Raw genomic sequence first — 16,098 nt, forward strand, 5'->3', positions numbered from 1 at the left:
GGGACACTGGGGACATGGGGACACGGGGACACGGGGACACTGGGGACATGGGGACATGGAGACACTGGGGACACTGGGGACACTGGGGACATGGGACACTGGGGACATGGGGACATGGAGACACTGGGGACACTGGGGACACTGGGGACATGGGGACATGGGGACACGGGGACACTGGGGACACGGGACATGGAGACACTGGGGACACTGGGGACACTGGGGACATGGGACACTGGGGACATGGGGACATGGAGACACTGGGGACACGGGGACACTGGGGACACTGGGGACATGGGGACACTGGGGACATGGGGACACGGGGACACGGGGACACGGGGACACTGGGGACATGGGACACTGGGGACATGGGGACATGGAGACACTGGGGACACGGGGACACTGGGGACATGGGGACACTGGGGACATGGGGACACGGGGACACGGGGACACTGGGGACATGGGGACATGGGGACATTGGGACATGGGGACATGAGGACACGGGGACATTGGGGACACTGGGGACATGGAGACACTGGGGACACTGGGGACATGGGGACACTGGGGACATGGGGACATGGGGACACTGGGGACACGGGGACACTGGGGACATGGGGACATGGGGACACTGGGGACATGGGGACATGGGGACACTGGGGACAGAGGGGACACTGGGGACATGGGGACATGGGGACATGGGGACAGAGGGGACACTGGGGACATGGGGACACTGGGGACATGGGGACATGGGGACAGAGGGGACACTGGGGACATGGGGACATGGGCACATTGGGGGACATGGGGACACTGGGGACATGGGGACACTGGGGACATGGGGACATAGGGACATGGGGACATGGGGACACGGGCACATTGGGGGACATGGGGACACTGGGGACATGGGGACACTGGGGACATAGGGACATAGGGACATGGGGACATGGGGACACTGGGGACATGGAGAGGTCACAGGGGACGCGGGGACGTGGTTGATGGGGGATCCCCTCCCTCTCCCCCAGGCCCGGACCCATGAAGGTCTCCCCCGCCATCGTCCTCCTCCTGCTCAGCCACGCGGAGCAGTGGGGACCCCTGAGGACACTGGGTACCCCTGTGGGATCCTGGGGTGAGTCTGGGGTTCCAGGCTGGTGCTGGGGAGGTGCCAGCCCCGTACTGGGAGGGTCTGGAGCGGTACTGGGAGTCCCAGGCCCATAGTGGGGCCGGTCCAACACCGGGAGGTCCCAGCTCCATACTGGGACGTCCCAGTGCCCTCCCTGCAGGCGCCATGCCAGCACTGGGGGCTCTGGGGGGACACTGGGGGTCCCTGACCGATATGGGGCGTCTAGGCTGGTACTGGAAGGTCCAGCTCCTCCTGGGAGGGCCCAGGTATCACTGGGTGTGTTCCCTGCCGGGGTCGGCTGTCACTTGTCTCTGCCCCAGCACGGGAAAAGGTGGTTCTGGGCAGGCCGTGCTCTGAAGAAGGAGTCTGGACTCTTGCTTTTCGGTCTTCAGTTGAGTTTATTGTTCCTTTTCTACAAAGTTTTTCTGTCTGTCCAGCCGAGGTCTGATCAGCAAGACAGCCAAGGGCACTCTCCCCCGCCCACGGGGCGGTTGTCTCTTTTATAGTAAAAACTACATATATTTACCTTCTATTTCCAATACTTTTCGCCCTTGTTGGCAAGTGTACCTTCGCCATGAACCAATCCACACATGCCAACATCATCCTGAACATGGATGCCAAGGAGAAGAAAGAAGAAGGACAGGGCACGCCCAAATCCCTCCATCTTAGAACCCCTGACCCCCATGTACAGGATTCCAAACCCCCCTGTACAACGTCCAAAACCCCCCTGTACAGTGCTCCAAAAATTTTTCCCTTCACCCTGTGATTGCTACTTAAACTTTTGTGGCCTGTAATTTTTCATATCAGGTTGGCAATTTGCCCCATGAGTTAAGATGGAATTTCCAGGTGTCTTTGGCTTCCTGCCAGGGTCTCCGAGCCCCTGCCAGGGCTGTGAGACATCCAGAGAGATGTCCTGGGTTCTGACATTCCCCAGGTGGCATCCTGCGTGTCCCAGGTGTGTGACAGCTGTGTGTCCCCCCCCCAGGCAGCGTTCTGTACCCCTTCGGACCGGAGGTGGGGGATGAGGCCACCCTCCATGAGGACGACGGGACGAGCCCTGAGATCTTCCTCCAGGAAAACTTCTCCTTCTTTGGGCGCGCCCACCACTCGCTCTATGTTGGTCGTGTGGCTGGGGGGACAGGGGGGAGGTGGCGTTTGGTGGGTGACACAGGTGGAGGGTGACACCCGGGGGAGGGTGACAAGTTGGATGCAGGCACCAGAGCTGACATAATCTCTTCCTCCTCCTCCTTGACTACGTTGGTGAGTGGGGACCCCTGGGGACATCAGGGATACTCATGGGGGTCCCTGAAGACACTGGGGACGCCTGTGGAACCCTCAGGTGGTTTTGGGGTTCCAGGTAGATTCTGGGGGTGACAGTGGGGCTCCCAGGCTCATACTGGGGGGCTCTGTGGTGACTGACTGGAGGTTGGGGGGGTCTTCCCAGTTGGGGATCACCATAGTTGGGGATCACCATAGTTGGGGATCATCATAGTTGGGGATCACCATAGTTGGGGGTCTTCCCAGTTGAGGATCACCATAGTTGGGGATCACCATAGTTGGGGGATCACCATAGTTGGGGATCACCACAGTTGGGGATCACCGTAGTTGGGGATCACCATAGTTGAGGATCACCATAGCTGGGGATCACCGTAGTTGGGGATCACTATAGTTGAGGATCACCATAGTTGAGGATCACCATAGCTGGGGATCACCATACTTGGGGATCACCATAGTTGACACCTCCACGATGGAGACGCCGTACCTGGGGCTGTTGCGGAGGGTCACTGTGGTTGATGCCACCCCGCTGTGTCCCAAGGGTGACCTTTGCCTGCAGGTGAACAACAACGGCGTGGTGTCCTTCGGGACGACGGTGCCCGAGTTCACCCCCCAGCCCTTCCCGCTGCCGGGCCGCCGCCCCTTCGTGGCGCCGTACTGGGCTGACGTGGACACGCGGCTGGGAGGAGACGTCTTCTACCGGCAGAGCCGCGACCCACGGCTGCTGGCGCGCCTGGCCCGGGACCTGGTGCCGGCTGTGCCACCTGGGGACCCCCCTCCACAGCCCACCTGGGCGTTCGTGGCCACCTGGCACCGTGTGGCCTATTTTGGGGCCGCCTCAGACAAGGTGGGGAGGGCTCACGCGTCTTGACCTTCAACAATGACGCCCCCCGACCATCGTGGCACCCATGGTTTGGGGGCACGGGGATGGAAACGCAGCTGGGGGGTCACGGTGGCGTGGCGGCGATGTCCCCCTGCAGGTGAACACCTTCCAGGCTGTGCTGGCCTCAGATGGTGCCACGTGCTTTGTGCTGCTCAACTACGGAGAGCTGCAGTGGACGACGGGCATTGCTAACCAGGGGGATCCCCACACCGGCCTGGGGGGCACCCCTGCACAGGTGGAGACACGGAGGGGACAGGGGACACTGGGCGTGGGGACATCGCCAGGCAGATGAGGACAGTCCATGGGATGGGGGACACCCGGCCAGGAGGGATTCTGGGCTTTTGGGGTGAAATGAAGGAGGGTAGGGTGGAATTAAAGGGATTTGGGGTGAAATTAGGAGGACTTTAATTAGGATTTAAGGGAATTTTTAAGGGAATTTGTAGTGAAATCAGGGAGATCTGGTCTGGAAACAGAGGTATTTTAGGTGGAGTGAAGTGCATTTGGGGTAAAATGCGGCTCATCTTTGGTACAATTCAATGGGAATTTGGGCAGAATTATCCCTCACCTTCTCCCATCCCCCTGTTCCCCTGTTCCCTCACCTTCCCCCCTGCAGGCCGGGTTCAACAGTGGAGACGATGTCCACTACTACAACGTGCCAGGCTCACGCACGCCCGCCGTGCAGAGCCTCGGCCGCCGCAGCAACCTGGGGGTCCCGGGGCGCTGGGCTTTCCGTGTGGACCACTTCGAGGCCACCGAGGGGCCCCCTGAGACTGCTGGCACCCCGCCACAGACCCCCGAGGCCCCCCCGAGTCCGCTGCCACCACACAAGACCCTCTCAGCATCCCCCAACCCGCCCTGGACCACAGAGGAGCGGGTGTACGTCTGCGGGTCATGAGCGGGTGACACCTGGGACATTTGGGGCAGGGGGCTTTCCTGGCAGCCCTCACCCCACCGCCGCAGAGGCTGCGTTATGATGGGAACAGTAATAAACCTGCTGAGCAACACCTGTGTCAGGCGTGTGTGCGCGGACACACGTGGGCAGCAACACGCATGTCGTGTGACGTGCGCGTGCATCCCCGCCTGTCCCCGTGGACAGGAGGAGGGAAATTGTCAGCGGGAGGCGGCAGCATCTGGGTGGTGCATGGGTGTGACAGGCACACACCTGAGCCACAAAGAGGTGACACATCGGGACAACACCTGGTGCAAAATGCACAACACCTGGACAGCACCCAGCTCACGCACTCCCGCATGGTGTTACACCTGGACAACACCTGGGTTCCACAGAGGTGTAAATCCACCTGGATAACACCTACAGCACTCCACCGGCACAACACCTGGGTTGCACAGAGGTGTGGATCCACCTGGACAACACCCGGGTTGCACAGAGGTGTGGATCCACCTGGATAACACCTGGGTTGCACAGAGGTGTGGATCCACCTGGACAACACCCGGGTTGCACAGAGGTGTGGATCCACCTGGATAACACCTGGGTTGCACAGAGGTGTAAATCCACCTGGATAACACCTACAGCACTCCACCTGGACAACACCTGGGTTGCACAGAGGTGTGGATCCACCTGGATAACACCCGGGTTGCACAGAGGTGTGAATCCACCTGGACAACACCCAAGTTCCACATAGGTGTAAATCCACCTGGATAACACCTAGAGCACTCCACCTGGACAACACCTGGGTTGCACAGAGGTGTGGATCCACCTGGATAACACCCAGGTTGCACAGAGGTGTGGATCCACCTGGATAACACCTACAGCACTCCACCTGGACAACACCTGGGTTGCACAGAGGTGTGGATCCACCTGGATAACACCTGGGTTGCACAGAGGTGTGGATCCACCTGGATAACACCCGGGTTGCACAGAGGTATAAATCCACCTGGACAACACCTGGGTTGCACAGAGGTGTAAATCCACCTGGATAACACCTAGAGCACTCCACCTGGACAACACCTGGGTTACACAGAGGTGTGGATCCACCTGGATAACACGTGGGTTGCACAGAGGTGTAAATCCACCTGGATAACACCTGGGTTGCACAGAGGTGTGGATCCACCTGGATAACACCTGGGTTGCACAGAGGTGTGGATCCACCTGGACAACACCCAAGTTCCACATAGGTGTAAATCCACCTGGATAACACCTACAGCACTCCACCTGGACAACACCTGGGTTGCACAGAGGTGTGGATCCACCTGGACAACACCTGGGTTGCACAGAGGTGTGGATCCACCTGGACAACACCTGAGGGCCACAGAGGTGTGGATCCACCTGGACAACACCTGGGTTGCACAGAGGTGTGGATCCACCTGGATAACACCCGGGTTACACAGAGGTGTGGATCCACCTGGACAACACCTGAGTTACACAGAGGTGTGGATCCACCTGGACAACACCTGAGTTACACAGAGGTGTGGATCCACCTGGACAACACCTGGGTTGCACAGAGGTGTGGATCCACCTGGATAACACCTGGGTTGCACAGAGGTGTAAATCCACCTGGATAACACCTACAGCACTCCACCTGGATAACACCTGGGTTGCACAGAGGTGTGGATCCACCTGGATAACACCTGGGTTACACATAGGTGTAAATCCACCTGGATAACACCTAGAGCACTCCACCTGGACAACACCCAGGTTACACAGAGGTGTGGATCCACCTGGACAACACCTGAGGGCCACAGAGGTGTAAATCCACCTGGATAACACCTACAGCACTCCACCTGGATAACACCTGGGTTGCACAGAGGTGTGGATCCATCTGGACAGCACCTGGGTTGCACAGAGGTGTAAATCCACCTGGATAACACCTACAGCACTCCACCTGCACAACACCTGGGTTGCACAGAGGTGTGGATCCACCTGGATAACACCTGGGTTACACAGAGGTGTGGATCCACCTGGATAACACCTGGGTTACACAGAGGTGTGGATCCACCTGGACAACGCCCGGGTTGCACAGAGGTGTGGATCCACCTGGACAACACCTGAGGGCCACAGAGGTGTAGATCCACCTGGATAACACCTACAGCACTCCACCTGGATAACACTTGGGTTGCACAGAGGTGTGGATCCACCTGGATAACACCTGGGTTACACATAGGTGTAAATCCACCTGGATAACACCTAGAGCACTCCACCTGGACCACACCCAGGTTACACAGAGGTGTGGATCCACCTGGACAACACCTGAGGGCCACAGAGGTGTAAATCCACCTGGATAACACCTACAGCACTCCACCTGGACAACACCTGGGTTGCACAGAGGTGTGGATCCATCTGGACAGCACCTGGGTTGCACAGAGGTGTAAATCCACCTGGATAACACCTGGGTTGCACAGAGGTGTAAATCCACCTGGATAACACCCGGGTTGCACATAGGTGTAAATCCACCTGGATAACACCTACAGCACTCCACCTGGACAACACCTGGGTTGCACAGAGGTGTAAATCCACCTGGATAACACCCGGGTTGCACATAGGTGTAAATCCACCTGGAGAACACCCGGGTTGCACAGAGGTGTGGATCCACCTGGACAACACCTGAGGGCCACAGAGGTGTAAATCCACCTGGATAACACCTACAGCACTCCACCTGCACAACACCCGGGTTGCACAGAGGTGTAAATCCACCTGGATAACACCTACAGCACTCCACCTGGACAACACCTGGGTTCCACAGAGGTGTGGATCCACCTGGGTAACACCTGGGTTGCACAGAGGTGTGGATCCACCTGGATAACACCTGGGTTACACAGAGGTGTGGATCCACCTGGAGAACACCTGGGTTGCACAGAGGTGTAGATCCACCTGGATAACACCCGAGTTCCACATAGATGTAAATCCACCTGCAAAACACCCGGGTTGCACAGAGGTGTGGATCCACCTGCACAACACCCGGGTTGCACAGAGGTGTGAATCCACCTGAACAACACCTGGGTTGCACAGAGGTGTAAATCCACCTGGATAACACCTACAGCACTCCACCTGGAGAACACCCGGGTTGCACAGAGGTGTAAATCCACCTGGATAACACCCGGGTTGCACAGAGGTGTGGATCCACCTGGATAACACCCGGGTTGCACAGAGGTGTGGATCCACCTGGACAACACCCGGGTTGCACAGAGGTGTGGATCCACCTGGACAACACCCGGGTTGCACAGAGGTGTGGATCCACCTGGACAACACCTGGGTTGCACAGAGGTGTGGATCCACCTGGACAACACCTGGGTTGCACAGAGGTGTGGATCCACCTGGATAACACCCGGGTTGCACAGAGGTGTACCACGACCTGGGCAGTCAAGGCCCCCAACACTGAAAGCAAGGGCAGGGTAAAGGAAAGGGTTCGTGTTAGAGTTAGGGTTAGAGGTTACATTTAGGGGTTAGTGGTTAGAGTCAGGGCTGTGGTTTGGTTAGGAGTAGGTCTAGGACTTACAGTTTGGGTAGGTTAGAGTCAGATTAGGGTTTATTGTTAGGGTCAGAGGTTCGGGATGATTTTATTAAATAGCTGTAAGCTTTAATTTAATATTGGAGTGCCCTGATTTTTCATTATTAGTAACTGTAGTTATCCTTTTGAGGGCAGGATGTCATGGATACTAATGCAGTGCTGGATTTTTAGTGAGAGATAATTTTCAGTCCAGGGTGTAGGGATGGTGCAGAGATTGAATCACAATCTAAAGTGATTGAATATTAAGCCGTATTTTGCTTTACACCAGCCCCGTCCTTTCTTACAGATCTTTGGTGAAGACAAAGGGGTCAGGGTTTAGTTTCTAAATTAGTTACACTTTCAAAGATCTGTGTTTAAGTGACACCAAGATCACTTAGGAGCTGATATGGGGAGGAGGCTGGAGGAGAAGGGGCTGGTGGAGATGTCTGGAACACCGAGAGCCATCCGAGGACTGCTGGTGACGAAGGAAGGACATGACGTGACCATGAAAGGGCCATGTGGGGCTAGGGCACCACTTTTCGGGCACTAACATCCTTTTTGTAGTCCCTGGAGACACAACAAACTAAAGACAGCATCAGCACAGGAAAGGGCAGGATTGGTAGACCAAAGATTGAACCAGAGGTGGGGGAGAAGTGACCACTCAATACCCCCAAAGCCTCCAACACACTTCAAGAAAGATCTGAAAGAACAGACTGAACATGAGAATTAATGTCCAGAGAGAGTCACACCAATCTGTCTGTAAAATGGAATCAACACCAAGCCCAGGCACTGCCTCCAGGACTGTATAATCCCATTGCTTTCTTCCCTCCCTGTCCCAAATCCCTGTCTATGGCACCTGAGGGAGCCTCCCTGTCCCAAATCCCTGTCTATGGCACCTGAGGGAGCCTCCCTGTCCCAAATCCCTGTCTATGGCACCTGAGGGAGCCTCCCTGTCCCAAAACCCTGTCTCTGGCACCTGAGGGAGCCTCCCTGTCCCAAATCCCTGTCTATGGCACCTGAGGGAGCCTCCCTGTCCCAAATCCCTGTGTGCGGCACCTGAGGGAGCCTCCCTGTCCCAAATCCCTGTCTGTGGCACCTGAGGGAGCCTCCCTGTCCCAAATCCCTGTCTGGGGCACCTGAGGGAGACTCCCTATCCCAAATCCCGGTCTGGGGCGCCTGAGGGAGCCTCCCTGTCCCAAATCCCTGTCCATGGAACCTGAGGGAGCCTCCCTGTCCCAAATCCCTGTCTCTGGCACCTGAGGGGGCCTCCCTGTCCCAAATCCCTGTGATTGGCACCTGAGGGAGCCTCCCTGTCCCAAATCCCTGTGATTGGCACCTGAGGGAGCCTCCCTGTCCCAAATCCCTGTCTGGGGCACCTGAGGGAGCCTCCCTGTCCCAAATCCCTGTCTCTGGCACCTGAGGGAGCCTCCCTGTCCCAAATCCCTGTCTCTGGCACCTGAGGGAGCCTCCCTGTCCCAAATCCCTGTGTGCGGCACCTGAGGGAGCCTCCCTGTCCCAAATCCCTGTCTGCGGCACCTGAGGGAGCCTCCCTGTCCCAAATCCCTGTCTGCGGCACCTGAGGGAGCCTCCCTGTCCCAAATCCCTGTCTATGGCACCTGAGGGAGCCTCCCTGTCCCAAATCCCTGTCTGCGGCACCTGAGGGAGCCTCCCTGTCCCAAATCCCTGTCTGTGGCACCTGAGGGAGCCTCCCTGTCCCAAATCCCTGTCTCTGGCATCTGAGGGAGCCTCCCTGTCCCAAATCCCTGTCTATGGCACCTGAGGGAGCCTCCCTGTCCCAAATCCCTGTGTGCGGCACCTGAGGGAGCCTCCCTGTCCCAAATCCCTGTCTATGGCACCTGAGGGAGCCTCCCTGTCCCAAATCCCTGTGTGCGGCACCTGAGGGAGCCTCCCTGTCCCAAATCCCTGTGTGCGGCACCTGAGGGAGCCTCCCTGTCCCAAATCCCTGTGTGCGGCACCTGAGGGAGCCTCCCTGTCCCAAATCCCTGTCTCTGGCACCTGAGGGAGCCTCCCTGTCCCAAATCCCTGTGTGCGGCACCTGAGGGAGCCTCCCTGTCCCAAATCCCTGTCTCTGGCACCTGAGGGAGCCTCCCTGTCCCAAATCCCTGTGTGCGGCACCTGAGGGAGCCTCCCTGTCCCAAATCCCTGTCTCTGGCACCTGAGGGAGCCTCCCTGTCCCAAATCCCTGTGTGCGGCACCTGAGGGAGCCTCCCTGTCCCAAATCCCTGTGTGCGGCACCTGAGGGAGCCTCCCTGTCCCAAATCCCTGTCTATGGCACCTGAGGGAGCCTCCCTGTCCCAAATCCCTTTCGATGGCACCTGAGGGAGCCTCCCTGTCCCAAATCCCTGTCTGCGGCACCTGAGGGAGCCTCCCTGTCCCAAATCCCTGTCTCTGGCACCTGAGGGAGCCTCCCTGTCCCAAATCCCTGTGTGTGGCACCTGAGGGAGCCTCCCTGTCCCAAATCCCTGTGTGCGGCACCTGAGGGAGCCTCCCTGTCCCAAATCCCTGTCTATGGCACCTGAGGGAGCCTCCCTGTCCCAAATCCCTGTCTCTGGCACCTGAGGGAGCCTCCCTGTCCCAAATCCTTTTGTGCGGCACCTGAGGGAGCCTCCCTGTCCCAAATCCCTGTCTATGGCACCTGAGGGAGCCTCCCTGTCCCAAATCCCTGTGTGCGGCACCTGAGGGAGCCTCCCTGTCCCAAATCCCTGTGTGCGGCACCTGAGGGAGCCTCCCTGTCCCAAATCCCTGTGTGCGGCACCTGAGGGAGCCTCCCTGTCCCAAATCCCTGTCTATGGCACCTGAGGGAGCCTCCCTGTCCCAAATCCCTGTGTGCGGCACCTGAGGGAGCCTCCCTGTCCCAAATCCCTGTGTGCGGCACCTGAGGGAGCCTCCCTGTCCCAAATCCCTGTCTATGGCACCTGAGGGAGCCTCCCTGTCCCAAATCCCTGTCTGGGGCACCTGAGGGAGCCTCCCTGTCCCAAATCCCTGTCTCTGGCACCTGAGGGAGCCTCCCTGTCCCAAATCCCTGTGTGCGGCACCTGAGGGAGCCTCCCTGTCCCAAATCCCTGTCTGCGGCACCTGAGGGAGCCTCCCTGTCCCAAATCCCTGTGTGCGGCACCTGAGGGAGCCTCCCTGTCCCAAATCCCTGTCTATGGCACCTGAGGGAGCCTCCCTGTCCCAAATCCCTGTCTATGGCACCTGAGGGAGCCTCCCTGTCCCAAATCCCTGTCTGTGGCACCTGAGGGAGCCTCCCTGTCCCAAATCCCTGTCTCTGGCATCTGAGGGAGCCTCCCTGTCCCAAATCCCTGTCTATGGCACCTGAGGGAGCCTCCCTGTCCCAAATCCCTGTCTATGGCACCTGAGGGAGCCTCCCTGTCCCAAATCCCTGTCTCTGGCACCTGAGGGAGCCTCCCTGTCCCAAATCCCTGTGTGCGGCACCTGAGGGAGCCTCCCTGTCCCAAATCCCTGTCTGTGGCACCTGAGGGAGCCTCCCTGTCCCAAATCCCTGTCTCTGGCACCTGAGGGAGCCTCCCTGTCCCAAATCCCTGTCTCTGGCACCTGAGGGAGCCTCCCTGTCCCAAATCCCTGTGTGCGGCACCTGAGGGAGCCTCCCTGTCCCAAATCCCTGTGTGCGGCACCTGAGGGAGCCTCCCTGTCCCAAATCCCTGTGTGCGGCACCTGAGGGAGCCTCCCTGTCCCAAATCCCTGTGTGCGGCACCTGAGGGAGCCTCCCTGTCCCAAATCCCTGTCTGGGGCACCTGAGGGAGCCTTCCTGTCCCAAATCCCTGTCTCTGGCATCTGAGGGAGCCTCCCTGTCCCAAATCCCTGTCTCTGGCACCTGAGGGAGCCTCCCTGTCCCAAATCCCTGTGTGCGGCACCTGAGGGAGCCTCCCTGTCCCAAATCCCTGTGTGCGGCACCTGAGGGAGCCTCCCTGTCCCAAATCCCTGTCTATGGCACCTGAGGGAGCCTCCCTGTCCCAAATCCCTGTGTGCGGCACCTGAGGGAGCCTCTTTGTCCCAAATCCTTGTCAATGACACCTGAGGGAGCCTCCCTGTCCCAAATCCCTGTGTGCGGCACCTGAGGGAGCCTCCCTGTCCCAAATCCCTGTCTCTGGCACCTGAGGGAGCCTCCCTGTCCCAAATCCCTGTGTGCGGCACCTGAGGGAGCCTCCCTGTCCCAAATCCCTGTGTGCGGCACCTGAGGGAGCCTCCCTTTCCCAAATCCTTGTCAATGACACCTGAGGGAGCCTCCCTGTCCCAAATCCCTGTCCATGGCACCTGAGGGAACCTCCCTGTCCCAAATCCCTGTCTATGGCACCTGAGGGAGCCTCCCTGTCCCAAATCCCTGTCTGCGGCACCTGAGGGAGCCTCCCTGTCCCAAATCCCTGTCTGTGGCACCTGAGGGAGCCTCCCTGTCCCAAATCCCTGTGTGCGGCACCTGAGGGAGCCTCCCTGTCCCAAATCCCTGTCTATGGCACCTGAGGGAGCCTCCCTGTCCCAAATCCCTGTGTGCGGCACCTGAGGGAGCCTCCCTGTCCCAAATACCTCTGTTTTTGCCCCTGAGGGAGCCTCCCTGTCCCAAATCCCTGTCTATGGCACCTGAGGGAGCCTCCCTGTCCCAAATCCCTGTCTATGGCACCTGAGGGAGCCTCCCTGTCCCAAATCCCTGTGTGCGGCACCTGAGGGAGCCTCCCTGTCCCAAATCCCGGTGTGCGGCACCTGAGGGAGCCTCCCTGTCCCAAATCCCGGTGTGCGGCACCTGAGGGAGCCTCCCTGTCCCAAATCCCTGTCTCTGGCACATGAGGGAGCCTCCCTGTCCCAAATCCCTGTCTCTGGCACCTGAGGGAGCCTCCCTGTCCCAAATCCCTGTCTCTGGCACCTGAGGGAGCCTCCCTGTCCCAAATCCCTCTCTGGGGCACCTGAGGGGGCCTCCCTGTCCCAAATCCCTGTGTGCGGCACCTGAGGGAGCCTCCCTTTCCCAAATCCTTGTCAATGACACCTGACGGAGCCTCCCTGTCCCAAATCCCTGTCTCTGGCACCTGAGGGAGCCTCCCTGTCCCAAATCCCTGTGTGCGGCACCTGAGGGAGCCTCCCTGTCCCAAATCCCTGTGTGCGGCACCTGAGGGAGCCTCCCTTTCCCAAATCCTTGTCAATGACACCTGACGGAGCCTCCCTGTCCCAAATCCCTGTCCATGGCACCTGAGGGAACCTCCCTGTCCCAAATCCCTATCTATGGCACCTGAGGGAGCCTCCCTGTCCCAAATCCCTGTCTCTGGCACCTGAGGGAGCCTCCCTGTCCCAAATCCCTGTGTGCGGCACCTGAGGGAGCCTCCCTGTCCCAAATCCCTGTGTGCGGCACCTGAGGGAGCCTCCCTGTCCCAAATCCCTGTCTATGGCACCTGAGGGAGCCTCCCTGTCCCAATTCCCTGCCTGTGGCACCTGAGGGAGCCTCCCTGTCCCAAATCCCTATCTATGGCACCTGAGGGAGCCTCCCTGTCCCAAATCCCTGTCTCTGGCACCTGAGGGAGCCTCCCTGTCCCAAATCCCTGTCTCTGGCACCTGAGGGAGCCTCCCTGTCCCAAATCCCTGTCTGCGGCACCTGAGGGAACCTCCCTGTCCCAAATCCCTGTCTGCGGCACCTGAGGGAGCCTCCCTGTCCCAAATCCCTGTCTGCGGCACCTGAGGGAGCCTCCCTGTCCCAAATCCCTGTCTATGGCACCTGAGGGAGCCTCCCTGTCCCAAATCCCTGTCTCTGGCACCTGAGGGAGCCTCCCTGTCCCAAATCCCTGTCTGTGGCACCTGAGGGAGCCTCCCTGTCCCAAATCCCTGTCTCTGGCACCTGAGGGAGCCTCCCTGTCCCAAATCCCTGTGTGCGGCACCTGAGGGAGCCTCCCGGTCCCAAATCCCTGTGTGCGGCACCTGAGGGAGCCTCCCTGTCCCAAATCCCTGTGTGCGGCACCTGAGGGAGCCTCCCGGTCCCAAATCCCTGTGTGCGGCACCTGAGGGAGCCTCCCTGTCCCAAATCCATGTGTGCGGCACCTGAGGGAGCCTCCCTGTCCCAAATCCCTGTCTCTGGCACCTGAGGGAGCCTCCCTGTCCCAAATCCCTGTCTAGGGCACCTGAGGGAGCCTCCCTGTCCCAAATCCCTCTCAATGGCACCTGAGGGAGCCTCCCTGTCCCAAATCCCTGTCTGCGGCACCTGAGGGAGCCTCCCTGTCCCAAATCCCTGTCTCTGGCACCTGAGGGAGCCTCCCTGTCCCAAATCCCTGTCCATGGCACCTGAGGGAGCCTCCCTGTCCCAAATCCCTGTCTGCGGCACCTGAGGGAGCCTCCCTGTCCCAAATCCCTGTCTATGGCACCTGAGGGAGCCTCCCTGTCCCAAATCCCTGTCTCTGGCACCTGAGGGAGCCTCCCTGTCCCAAATCCCTGTCTGTGGCACCTGAGGGAGCCTCCGTGTCCCAAATCCCTGTCTGCGGCACCTGAGGGAGCCTCCCTGTCCCAAATCCCTGTCTGCGGCACCTGAGGGAGCCTCCCTGTCCCAAATCCCTGTCTATGGCACCTGAGGGAGCCTCCCTGTCCCAAATCCCTGTGTGCGGCACCTGAGGGAGCCTCCCTGTCCCAAATCCCTGTCTGCGGCACCTGAGGGAGCCTCCCTGTCCCAAATCCCTGTCTCTGGCACCTGAGGGAACCTCCCTGTCCCAAATCCCTGTGTGCGGCACCTGAGGGAGCCTCCCTGTCCCAAATCCATGTGTGCGGCACCTGAGGGAGCCTCCCTGTCCCAAATCCCTGTCTCTGGCACCTGAGGGAGCCTCCCTGTCCCAAATCCCTGTCCATGGCACCTGAGGGAGCCTCCCTGTCCCAAATCCCTGTGTGCGGCACCTGAGGGAGCCTCCCTGTCCCAAATCCCTGTCTCTGGCACCTGAGGGAGCCTCCCTGTCCCAAATCCCTGTGTGCGGCACCTGAGGGAGCCTCCCTGTCCCAAATCCCTGTGTGCGGCACCTGAGGGAGCCTCCCTTTCCCAAATCCTTGTCAATGACACCTGATGGAGCCTCCCTGTCCCAAATCCCTGTCTATGGCACCTGAGGGAGCCTCCCTGTCCCAAATCCCTGTCTATGGCACCTGAGGGAGCCTCCCTGTCCCAAATCCCTGTCTGCGGCACCTGAGGGAGCCTCCCTGTCCCAAATCCCTGTCTCTGGCACCTGAGGGAGCCTCCCTGTCCCAAATCCCTGTCTCTGGCACCTGAGGGAGCCTCCCTGTCCCAAATCCCTGTGTGCGGCACCTGAGGGAGCCTCCCTGTCCCAAATCCCTGTCTATGGCACCTGAGGGAGCCTCCCTGTCCCAAATCCCTGTCTATGGCACCTGAGGGAGCCTCCCTGTCCCAAATCCCTGTGTGCGGCACCTGAGGGAGCCTCCCTGTCCCAAATCCCTGTGTGCGGCACCTGAGGGAGCCTCCCTGTCCCTAATCCCAGTCTATGGCACCTGAGGGAGCCTCCCTGTCCCAAATCCCTGTATGCGGCACCTGAGGGAGCCTCCCTGTCCCAAATCCCTGTGTGCGGCACCTGAGGGAGCCTCCCTGTCCCAAATCCCTGTCTATGGCACCTGAGGGAGCCTCCCTGTCCCAAATCCCTGTCTGCGGCACCTGAGGCAGCCTCCCTGTCCCAAATCCCTGTCTCTGGCACCTGAGGGAGCCTCCCTGTCCCAAATCCCTGTCTATGGCACCTGAGGGAGCCTCCCTGTCCCAAATCCCTGTCTATGACACCTGAGGGAGCCTCCCTGTCCCAAATCCCTGTCCATGGCACCTGAGGGAGCCTCCCTGTCCCAAGTCCCTGTCTATGGCACCTGAGGGAGACTCCCTGTCCCAAATCCCTGTCTATGGCACCTGAGGGAGCCTCCCTGTCCCAAATCCCTGTCTGCGGCACCTGAGGGAGCCTCCCTGTCCCAAATCCCTGTCTATGGCACCTGAGGGAGCCTCCCTGTCCCAAATCCCTGTGTGCGGCACCTGAGGGAGCCTCCCTGTCCCAAATCCCTGTGTGCGGCACCTGAGGGAGCCTCCCTGTCCCAAATCCCTGTCTGTGACAGCTGAGGGAACCTCCCTGTCCCAAATCCCTATCTATGGCACCTGAGGGGGCCTCCCTGTCCCAAATCCCTGTCTCTGGCACCTGAGGGAGCCTCCCTGTCCCAAATCCCTGTCTATGGCACCTGAGGGAGCCTCCCTGTCCCAAATCCCTGTCTCTGGCACCTGAGGGAGCCTCCCTGTCCCAAATCCCTGTCTCTGGCACCTGAGGGAGCCTCCCTGTCCCAAATCCCTGTCTATGGTACCTGAGGGAGCCTCCCTGTCCCCAGTCCCTCTCAATGGCACCTGAGGG

At 59.5% G+C, this 16,098-nt stretch overlaps 1 protein-coding gene across 2 annotated transcripts; it reads left to right on the forward strand.

The window, feature by feature from the left end:
* Nucleotides 1-929: 929 nt before the first annotated feature.
* Nucleotides 930-4,321, forward strand: LOC135288533 (sushi, nidogen and EGF-like domain-containing protein 1). 2 transcript variants are annotated; one of them, XM_064401920.1, is made up of 5 exons: nt 930-1,120; nt 2,100-2,230; nt 2,949-3,236; nt 3,370-3,507; nt 3,886-4,321. In XM_064401920.1, the coding sequence occupies exons 1-5, from the start codon at nt 1,027-1,029 to the stop codon at nt 4,165-4,167; spliced, it is 933 nt and encodes a 310-aa protein (XP_064257990.1). In that variant the 5' UTR covers nt 930-1,026; the 3' UTR covers nt 4,168-4,321. The 2 variants fall into 2 exon arrangements, with proteins under 2 accessions (XP_064257990.1, XP_064257991.1); XM_064401921.1 differs by having other exon boundaries at nt 948-1,120; nt 2,100-2,234.
* Nucleotides 4,322-16,098: the final 11,777 nt, after the last annotated feature.

The sequence above is a fragment of the Passer domesticus genome, chromosome 33 (genome assembly GCF_036417665.1).
Source record: "Passer domesticus isolate bPasDom1 chromosome 33, bPasDom1.hap1, whole genome shotgun sequence".
Taxonomy (NCBI): Eukaryota; Metazoa; Chordata; class Aves; order Passeriformes; family Passeridae; genus Passer; species Passer domesticus.

Bases quoted from the DNA above. Each gene is read 5' to 3' on its own strand.
- LOC135288533 (XM_064401920.1), top strand. From the start codon at position 1,027: ATGAAGGTCTCCCCCGCCATCGTCCTCCTCCTGCTCAGCCACGCGGAG. The intron at 1,121-2,099 runs GTGAGTCTGGGG...TCCCCCCCCCAG, and splicing joins TACCCCTGTGGGATCCTGGG to GCAGCGTTCTGTACCCCTTC. The intron at 2,231-2,948 runs GTTGGTCGTGTG...CTTTGCCTGCAG, and splicing joins GCGCCCACCACTCGCTCTAT to GTGAACAACAACGGCGTGGT.